The sequence below is a fragment of the Pleuronectes platessa genome, chromosome 16 (genome assembly GCF_947347685.1).
Source record: "Pleuronectes platessa chromosome 16, fPlePla1.1, whole genome shotgun sequence".
Lineage (NCBI taxonomy): Eukaryota > Metazoa > Chordata > Actinopteri > Pleuronectiformes > Pleuronectidae > Pleuronectes > Pleuronectes platessa.
The window spans coordinates 9,809,502-9,820,265 of record NC_070641.1 but is presented as its reverse complement, the minus strand read 5'-3'; the positions used below and the strand labels follow the sequence as shown (position 1 = coordinate 9,820,265).

The following is a 10,764-nucleotide window of genomic DNA, read 5'->3' as shown; positions in this document are numbered from 1 at the left end:
ATGGCTGTCAAATCTTTCATTATATAATATGAGGTGCAAATGTTAATCACCAAAAAAGGAAAAGGAAAACTATCACTCTTTTATTGACTTTCATTAGTCTTTAACCTTCTTTGGATCCCAGTGTGAACGCTGTAAGAAATAAGGTCTCACACCTCATTGTTTCTTCATTTACAACCTGCTGCCATGTTTGGATTCACAGAGGGACTCCCACCTGCAAAGTTGTGTGACCAATGTTCTTCTAGAGAAATAAAAGTGGTGTCATAAGGGGACAGTCGGGCCTTGGCAGAGGTATGCACTCTATTAAGTGTCATTCTGGTTATTTACGGTTGTATTGCGGCTTTTTGTCTTACTTGTTGATTCTTATTACAACTTTGCATGTTCTATTGTTTTGTGTGCCTCATTAGGCGTTTATGTAATTAAGGATATTACGAGATTTTACGATGTTTTATTTTTGTAAAGCACGTAGCCAATTTTAATGCATAAAATTGTTTCTTCTTATTGCTTTTATTATTATCATTATTAGTAGCAGGTGTATGCAATGTACTACTAATATTATATTACAAGATACATTATATACTACATAATATTGCGAGAATAAAGTCGTTAGTTAATGAAAAAGGTTATAATACAAGAATAAGATTCTGATATTACAACAACATCATTTTATGAAAAAAGTGGTAATACACCAAGTCATAATGTAAGGGAAAAAGTCATATTATTGCAACAAAATCGTTGCAATATTATGAAAATAGTCATGTTATTACGATTATTAAGAATAAATAAGTAATATTACAATATTATTATTATAAGTAGTAGTAGTGTCATTAAGTAGCACAGTACCACCCACTTTCTTGTTCATAGATAAAGTGTTTGTTTAATTATTTATTTATTGGTAAATAAAGTAGCTTGTGGTGGACAGGACGCAGCACGTGTTGACGGCAGCATGGAGCATGTTTCCATGTTCAGCTTCCTGATTAGTTCCCGAACAAAGTGGGTGTGATTTTTAATAGTTTTTAAAGAAGCTGGTGTTGGGAGCCTCCCTTTCCTCTGCAGCAGCCGGCGGGTGTGGAGGTCCAAGGCCCACCGAGGTGAGTGAGGCTCAGACATGAAGCCGGTCAGCTGCTTTTAAAACCTGGTCCCCACAAGAGGTTTGTGATTGTGCAACCAGGGGATAATTACAATTAGCTGCTGGCTAACCTGCTAACCTCTGATGGTCACAGCCCGGTGAGCTAGCTTCTTCTGTCTCTCTCCTACAGTGCAGGTCCATTTCTTTCTCCCGGGAGAACCATGGCCTTCTCCAGACCTTTATGCTATGAGCTGCTGGCGGCGGTGGGCAAAGGCTCCTTCGGCACCGTGTACAAGGCCCGAGAGGTGGGGGACGAGCCGCGCTTTTTGGCGGTGAAGAAGTTCAAAATCTACGGGGACAGCTCAGACAGCGGGATCCCGGCCTCCATCATCCGGGAGGTGGGGCTGCTGCGGAGAATGCAGTTCTTCAACCATCCCAACATAGTCAAGTTAGTTTGTTTTTCTAAACTTTATTTTGTGTGAGTGTGTGTTGTTGTTTGTCAACCTTAATCCTTCAAGGACTCAAAAGCACGCCCAACAAAAGCCCTACTGGGACCAGTTTCAAATGTGATGCGCCTTCGTGATGCACGGTCTGAATGACTTTTCATTATGAATGTATTTCTTTCTACTTATATCTTGAAAAAAGTCGTAATACTACTAAAACAAAGTGGTAAATTAATGTTTTATCACACAGGGTTCCTACGTACATGAAAAACCTGGAAAAGTCATGGAATTGTAAAATGTGTATTTCCAGGCCTTGCCAAAAGTTGTGGAAATTTGTAATATTCATATTTACATGTTGTTCATTTACGCAGATTTTTGAATAATTCATATGCTTGTAAAAGAAATACGCTCAAAATGTAAGCAGGCATACTCTCTCATACTAACTGAAAAGTTCGGTGGGGAAGCAGGCGGGATAATGCACTATGCCAGGCAAGTGAAGGTTTAACCATGCTAGGCTACAAATGGAAAATGTACATGTCTTTTAATCAAACGATTGTCTCTCATTCATATGTGTCATTTAAGGTATACTGTATGCTTTGGAATTGTCATTGTTAGTTAAAATGCTACAAATTTCGTCGCTTTTTCGTGTATACCCCGAGATTTCACAAAATGTTTGGTCATGGAAATTGGATTTAAAGTTATTGAAAAGTCATGGAAATGCATTGGTCAAAATGTGCATGAACCCTAATCACAAGAAATCACTCCTAATATTACAACAATAAAGTTGTAAGTTAATGAAAATAAAGTCATGATATTACAAGATTAAAGTCATGGTTGATGAATGATAATAAAATTGTAATCTTACAACATTTAAGTCTTCATATTACAGGAATAAAGTCATGATATCACAAGTCGTTATAGTACATGAGTCATAATTTAGTTAGAATAATGGAATGTTACGAGAATAAAGTCGTAATATTACAAGAATAATCATAATCTAAAAGAATGAAGTTTTAATTAGGAGAAATAGTCATAATATTTAGAGCAAAATAAAATAAGTGGCAAGGAGCTCTAGTCCTTCTGGACACTCGATCTTGATACTGTATGATCTGACTTGATCTCATTATTTCTTGAGAAACAACCAAACCTCTTTGACTAACTCACAGATGTAACCAATGATAACACACAGTGTGGACCACTACCAGACATTTCCTCCTCCACCAAAGAGGCAACTTCCTCCAGGTCTGTGAGGTTCTTTCTTCAGAACATCTCAGTTTTCACACAAGCATTTCAAAGTCCTGATACTGATGAGCTGAAACATTAAGTATGTGGTTATTTTGGAAACAAATACAAGTTAAACTTGATGCAAGATGCTCCACATTCCTCATTTTAATGCAGGTGACAGGCTGATCCTCTAAAATAAACCGTAGCTTAAACCCCCCCCCCCCTTAAGTTGCCCCAATACTCTGTCGTAAATTCATGCTCAGCAGCTGTTGCAGAGTGCAAGGGGGTCGTCCTTTTGAAGGCTGAAGAGTGTTATGTCTTTTGGAGGCTGATTACTGTGCCCAGCGATATTTTGATTGAGAATTAGTGAAAAAAACTAGAAGATCTTCATGAAGCAAACAGAGAGTCGGGACATACAGTATGTGTCAGTAAGGCCTACGCCTGCTTCCTAATCTCGTATTGGGTCCATATCTGGTTTAATCTTTGCTTGTCTGACTTCAGTCCTGCTCTGTATATGTGAGACTGTGACGGATGCAGATGGAGGATCAGATTCAAACAGTGGGTTAATGTTAATTGTCCAGTTCTGCCCGGCAGCAGCAGTGGGAGCAGGAGAGAGCAGAGCAGTGCAGCAGTAAAGTGCAGACACAGCTCCCTGGTTGTTATGATTAACTTCCAGAAAGGTGCAGTGTCATGGAATCTGTGATACATCTAATGTTAAACTTTTAACAGATACTGAGAGAAGGAAGCAAAAGTTCTGTCTCTCTGCAGGCCTTACATTTTTGATCTCTTCCTACTGAAAAAATGGGATAAAAAACACTTGAACTGAGAACTGAATTGAGATGAGAGAGTGAGATGAGATGATGTCACTTACAGGGAAGTCGTTTTCAAAACAACATATCACTATCTGTATACGCCCAGTCTGTCAATTTATAATATAAATGATATATGCAGTTTCTGACCAGGACCTTATTTAATGGTAAAGAATTGTTATAATTCTGTCAGTTCAGTTAGATTGTGTAATGATGCGTTTTATATTTTGTCTGTCAATAACATCTATGATAAATTCCAGTCTGGTGTCTGTTAACAGCTTTTTTTCTTTTGCACTTTGTGACTCTGTCCTGTGAGAGTTGCTGAATTGAACAAACTTAACTTTGTTTTCTATTATGTTCCCCAGATCACAGCTAGCTTTGTTTGTTTTGCTATGAACCAAACGTTTGGTACAAAAAGACACTAACTTGATGCCCAGTGTGTTGTTTTCTCGTCTCATCCAGGCTGTTGGATGCATCTGTTGCCCTAGAGGACAGGACCCTTGACCTGACTCTGGTGTTAGAATACATCGACCAGGACCTTTGCACCTACCTCTCCAAGGTTCCGCCCTCTGGACTGAGCCTTGAGCGTATCAAGGTGTGAACTCTTCTACAAGTCTGAAATAAACCACTTTGTCGCAGAATTAAATTTTAACGCCTCACGCTCTTGACATTTTGGCATCCTGTAAACCAAGATATTAGATGAATTTAGCATTTTCTTTGAAATACTGACATGATTTATCTGATAAAACTTTGGATATTATTGACCTTCAATCTTCAATTACAGACTTATGCGAAAGGAATTTCCATCATACATTCCTCTGACAAAATCAGGCAGCCTACCACAGCATGTCTCTGCACCTTTTCACAGGGTCAACCAGTAATAACCGTAGACTGTAAATAATGAATAATGCTTCTTCTACCCACTGTCCAGAAATGAAATGAACCATGACCAAGACATTATCTGGGGCCAAAGCCTGCACTGTGGCGATCGGGGAGGTCCGATCATGACCAATCATGATGCAGTCTTAACTGACAATCAGATAACAGATTAACAGATGAATGTAAATCTGAACAAATATAAAAAGCGATCGAGATGCTTTGGCTTCACTTTTGGGCAGCTGTCATGTCGTCCATCTTTATATACAGTCTATGACCATAACGTATTCAGTCCAGACTTAAATGGAAGCCGTCCCTGAGTTTAGACACCCCTCATTCACATGACGTCCTTCTCCATTCTGCTGTCTGTCTGCACAGGATCTGATGTTGCAGCTGCTGCAAGGTTTGGACTTCCTACACACAAACATGGTGCTTCACCGTGACCTAAAACCAGCAAACATCCTGGTCAGCAGCCGCGGAGAAGTAAAGATTGCAGACTTTGGACTGGCACGCATCTACACCTATAATATTGCGCTCACTCCGGGTGTAAGTGAAGCAGCAGCTCAGAATGAAAGAGGACGGTTAACTGTCATGGTGTTGTATTTTACTACAGTGATTCTCTCCTAAGTCATCCTGGAGCCTGGTTTTTCCTTTATTAAGCACTGTGCTCTGTCTGTTTCTTGGCCTGAGGTGAAAAATGTTCTTGTCACTTCTCGTACGCTTTGCCATTGGCTTTTCATTTCTTTACTTTCTGTTGACGTCTGTTTGTTTTCAGGTGGTGACGCTGTGGTACAGAGCTCCTGAGGTGCTGCTGAACTCAGTCTACATGTCCTCAGTGGACATGTGGAGCGCTGGCTGCATCTTCGCCGAGCTCTTCCTCTTGAAGTGAGTACAGCCGAGTCTGCCTCTGGCTGGAGGAGATGTACGAGTGTAATTCTCAAGTTAGAAGTAAAATATTCTATAATTAAAACGTTGCCAAATAGGATTTTTTTGTGCCTCGTGTCTTACAGACCCATGTTTCAGGCATACACAGAGGTGCAGCAGCTGTGGAAAATCTTTGAGTGAGTGTTGCTTTCCTTTCTTTATCCATAATGAAGTAAGGCAGGAATGTTATTGTACTTTACCAATGCTCAACCAGTCACATCCGTTACTTTGATTCTGATTATCAGAAAAGCTCAAAGTTCAGAAGTCCTGTGTGAAAGCCCAGCTCTGGTTGATTTCACAAGTTAATTAACATCCACTGAAACTGAGTTAACACTGAAACACTCTGCCTTGGCAAGGAAGTAGGTCTTTCTGTAGTGCAGTTGAAGGCTGATCTTAAAGACATTTGTTTTTGAACCCATAAATAAACCTTAAAGTTAAAAAAAGGTTTGTCTGTCTGTCTCAACCTCGTACAGTTTCCACTTATATCATGGCCGAGTAGCTTAAATGTTTTGTTCTTCTGCGGTTTTAACCATTTCCCCCAGAGTTATCGGTTTGCCCGCTGAGGAGGACTGGCCCAGGGACAGTCCTATCCCGTACTCAAGTACCTGGGGACCAAATATTCCCTGCACCGCGATGCTGAACAACGTGGGCAAAGAAGAGAACGAACTTCTCACTGTGAGCAAACATGTTTCTGTTTTAATGAAATGTCCCAAACAGAAGAGTTTAGCACTGTAGATCATTGTGGAACCGAATTTTATTCTAGTGTAATGGCACTTAAAACAAAGTGCAGTTTATGCAGAGGGAAGAATGAGACAAATTAATTGAATTTATAAGCTAAATATAACTAAAAGAAAAGTCAGACGCTCAACATAGTAGAAACAATTGATCCTGTTATGATATTTGACCAAATTAGTAAAATTTCTACCATATGGCGCTAGAGATAAAGTCAGAGGATGACCAATGTCTGTTGGAACTATTCTTTAGGAATCATGATGCACCAAATCTTACAGCAGTAGACCGTAAATATAAATTAATCCAGGGTGTCTTGATCGCCTCCTGGTGGATGGCTGCAATATAGGTCATAAACCTTGCCTCCTCCACTTTAGTGGATGGGACACAGACCAAACTTAAAACTCAAAGTATACATTTAAATACATTTTTCTTAGTTATTGTTTCAATCATTTGAGCTAGTTTTTATTGAACTGATCATATTTAAGTGGTCATTTTCTATTAGGTTTTAATTAGTTATTCACTGTTATTGAAACAAGGGGAAATATGATTGACAGCTGAAACTAACTCATCATTGGTCATTGCTCATCATCATTGTGTATTGCTGGGACCTTAATACTGTGGCTTTGCTCCACGAACACGAACACGACTGCGCCGACTTTACTCCGGATGATGTCGAAAGTGCAAATGCCATCACCAGCATGTATTCATGATATTTTGGCTTCATTTCTGGATAGTGAAAGACTGTGGAGACATGTCATCATCAGACATTGGGTTGGTCACTTTTCAGGATCAGAGCACAGGTACGCCCCAGTTTTTTTCTCGAAGTCATTAATAATGTGCAACATTTTCTCACCTGCAGAAATGTTTGGCGTTCAAACCAAGCAGCCGAATCTCCGCTGCCGAAGCTCTGGCTCATCCCTTCTTCACGAAGGACTCGGTCGAGTCAGGAGCGGAATGATCCACTTAGGAGTATTCATGCCAACACTCACAGTTCAAGTTGTGAGTGGGATGCTTCATGTTTGAGTTACGTTTATTGCAAATACTTTTGTATTTTGAAAGTGTACTCACACAAAGACATACTGCTACGTTGTTCTTGTTGAATGTTACCACAAAAAATAAGGATTCTCTTTTGCTGCTGACAGCACTATTATGAGCACTTTGACGATGGCCACTTAGTTTGTTTTGTTTCATCAAAACTTATTTTTCTCCAGATTTGGAATCGTGTACTAGATTTATTTTTGTCAAAGGGAGCTTTGTTGTTAATAAAAGTTAATAAATAATTGTCTCACTGATCTGTCTCTGCTATTTTATTTAGCCTACCTGGTCTACTGATTGTATGAGACTTTCCCTTGTAATTGCACAGTCTGTGCAGATGGGGGCAGTGCTGAAACATTTCTTACACAGGGGATCTATGATCTTCACATTGTTTTGTTGAAGACCCCAAATTACATGTCGAGCTGTAAAAGATGCAAAACAGTTAAACAACAGAGGAAGAATAAACCAAACTCTTCAGAGTACAAACAAAAACACAACTCAAATGAATAAGGCATTCATTATTGCAAGTATTGCAAAATGGAAAACAATTCATGACAGAAATTACTGAATGGTTCATACTGGACAAAATTGACTTAGAGTTGAGAACTCTTGGGGGGGCAGACCCAGGATTATTGTTTTTTCACGTTGTGGGATATGGTGTTTGAAATTTTCACAAATTTTCTAGAGAATAATATTCATGGTCCTTGATGTAAAAAAAAGCACATTTAAGGGAACTGACTTCTATAAGTGTGTGAAATTTGGTACAGCCTGATTGAATGTGAGGGGATTGCTGGGCCTTGGAGGATGTATGGGCTCTGCTGAGTGTCAGTCTCATCACTGCAGACACAGGAAACATCAGATCTGAAGAACAACTGCCTGGCTTGAGCCTTAACCAATGTCATGGCGCCTTCTATCACATTTAGCCTCATTTAATAACAAAATGCAAACTTGCAGAAAGGGTTGCCACTTGTTGATTCCTGTGCAGGAGACCACAGCTCAACGGGAGCAGCGTCTCTTGGTTGCCTCCTGGGCAGTGGAAGGGGCGTCCTCGTTCATCCATCTATTTATACTCTCCCCCCTTAATACGGAGAGCCCTCCACAGCTGCCACTGTGGCTACATTTGGAGATACAGTCCGTGGAGCGGGGGCCAGTGGGGAGGGACCGCCGGGCTGAGGAAGGGCAGCGGCACCGCTCACGTAAGTATGCGCGTGAATTCTTTCTTTCTGCGTTCATTGATTGTGATAACGGAATTACTGCAGCATATTCCGACATGTGTCATGTAAGCCCGAGTTTTGCATATGTTTCCAAACAGTCGCTTATTCCTGTCAATCGTCTCTCGGTGATCGCGTCTGAGCTGCTGAACTTCAGTCTGTGCATCGGATATGGACGCGTGTGATCACTCATTTTCTGAGCTTCAGAGTCAAAGGTTTCATTTTGTGTCTAAAAGTATTTTAGGTCAGACACATTTTGGCACATTATGTCAACCAGACCAGGTTTTACGCACGAATTACGCATGAATGAAACTGCAAGAACTTTTATTCTATCCATCTAATTGCGACTCAAGCCAACTGAGTTAATTTTTTTTTTCGTTCACCATGAGTAACTGTAAATAAGTAGAGCTGAGTCCTGATGAAGTACGTTTTATATCCCCCAAATCCCCTTTGTCATGAATATAACTGTGATCACGTGTCTGGACTTTGAAAAGGGTGTGCCATTGAATATTCCAAGAATGCATAATATGAGTTTTCTGTTTTGAACACTGTATAGATAATTTTATATAGAGCTTAATGTCAAAACTGCCACCAGACCACCTGTTGATGTTGATGTGCTTCATCCCACTGGAAGCTGATGAGTGGATAATGGTGTTTGCATGAGGGGGGAAGCTGCTCCTCCAGCCTCATGCTTCTAATGTAGAGACTGAGGCTTAACACTGACTCCAGTTTCAGTCTGTCAGGACAGGTGTAATTGGACAGAGGCTTACTCTAGGCCAACATTTTAATCTGGTTTACTTCAATGCCACTGGACAATGAGGTCCTACTGTTGTGTAACTTCTAATATGTTGGCTCTTTGAGTGAAGGCAAACTATCAAGCCTGTAATAATAATTCCCAATACAGGCTTGAAATTGTGCCATGAAAGTGCTGCACTTAGTTAATTTACTTCCTCCGGTGAGCTATTCATAGTTAATATATTCACATTCATCTTTGAGTATTAGAGCATTGTTGAGGTTTGAGATTAGATCTCTGACAGGAGGTCAAGCGTTGACCATGTGTGCTCATTCACAGGCTTTATTTCCGAGCCAGTGTCAACTAGTGTCTCTGGATTAGAAGCCCATGATCCTTGTTGAGCCTGGATGGCATACTCCCCTCCGATCGAAAATCCTCCAGCCGGTCACATGACTTCTGCTCTTAACACAAGTGTGGCCACTGTTAACTTTTACTGATGTTCTGTTCAGCAGAGGCATCAAGGAGTGAGGCGTCAGTGAGACTGGGGGATGCCTGAGCAAGGCCCTCTCTGTGGGCCTGGGCCTGAGGGGTGATGAGTCCTGATGGTTTTTGTTTGAAGCCCAGGTACAGGAAGTGGCGACAGATATACAGAGCACAGCTCTGAGCCTGGTGTCTCGTAGGGATCATTGCATCATACTCTTCAGCTCATGAAAGTTCACTGTGCCAGGGATATTGAGGATTTTTACTGTCCTGCTGACGACGTCTGCAAATGTGGTCTTCAGTCCAACCACATGTCGTAGAGGAGTTTCACACGAATGCCACATAATTAGTTTTAATGACATATGTTCTGGCCGCTCACTTTTCAAGCGATAAAATAAAATCATAAGTTGTGACTTTTACTCCGTGATCGCTGCCTCCACCAGAACCATTCAGGCCTGCAGCAGATCTCTGTGGGGCACTAAGTCCACGGCTCATGTCTCTTTGTTCAGGCTCCATTGTGATTCCTGCATCAGGAATGCTGACATCCACACTTTTTGGAAAGTGCACAGATACATGTGCAAACACACATCTATGTTTATACACATTCAGGAGCACACATACGCTCTCAAGCCTTTGCCGACCGAGCTTATGGTTTGGCGACTGTCTTTACGTGCAAATTGTGCCATATCAGTACTATTTATATCTGGGTCACAGCCTCAGGCTTTGTTAATGTTGTTTATTCACCACCAGGGAAACATGTAGCCATGGACTTTTTACTGACTCATCCTTGTGAGCGTGTCATCATTCAGATACTCATTATTTGTGTATCTAAACAAATTATAAACCATAGCTGTGTCCTTTGGCCTCACATATCTCTATCTTGGCTAGCAGCAGTCAAAGTGGCTATGTTGCTCATTAGATAACATTTGATCAGGAGAACAGTGACTTGTTCAGCTTAAATTACCTGCTGCGTTGTGGAAAAGTCCAGTGAACCTGCAGACTCAGTGCATTTAAGGACTGGATCCAGAGTGGAGCTTAGGCGCTGCGGTGTTGTGTTTCAGTGCAAGGGGAGATTCCTGCATGGCACCGCAGCCTGGCACAGGTCATCTTACATGGACTCAAGCAAGACTGAAGAGAGGGACGTGAATGAAGGAGAACATTTGTTTAATATATAATGAAGGCATCTGCTCATCTGTGATGTCATGGGTCTTTCTAGGAAGACATGCAAACC

At 41.0% G+C, this 10,764-nt stretch overlaps 1 protein-coding gene across 1 annotated transcript; it reads left to right on the top strand.

Moving 5' to 3' along the window:
- The first annotated feature begins 1,287 nt into the window (after positions 1–1,287).
- Positions 1,288–7,366, top strand: cdk21 (cyclin-dependent kinase 21). The gene is made up of 7 exons (XM_053444156.1): positions 1,288–1,514; positions 4,005–4,137; positions 4,797–4,964; positions 5,194–5,303; positions 5,429–5,479; positions 5,885–6,017; positions 6,934–7,366. The coding sequence occupies exons 1-7, from the start codon at positions 1,288–1,290 to the stop codon at positions 7,030–7,032; spliced, it is 921 nt and encodes a 306-aa protein (XP_053300131.1). The 3' UTR covers positions 7,033–7,366.
- Positions 7,367–10,764: the final 3,398 nt, after the last annotated feature.

What these genes read in the sequence shown, in the direction of transcription:
- cdk21 (XM_053444156.1), top strand. Translation starts at nt 1,288, where the DNA reads ATGGCCTTCTCCAGACCTTTATGCTATGAGCTGCTGGCGGCGGTGGGC. An exon ending in CAGCTGTGGAAAATCTTTGA is followed by an intron (nt 5,480 to 5,884) that starts GTGAGTGTTGCT and finishes CATTTCCCCCAG; the next exon opens with AGTTATCGGTTTGCCCGCTG. An exon ending in AAGAGAACGAACTTCTCACT is followed by an intron (nt 6,018 to 6,933) that starts GTGAGCAAACAT and finishes TCTCACCTGCAG; the next exon opens with AAATGTTTGGCGTTCAAACC.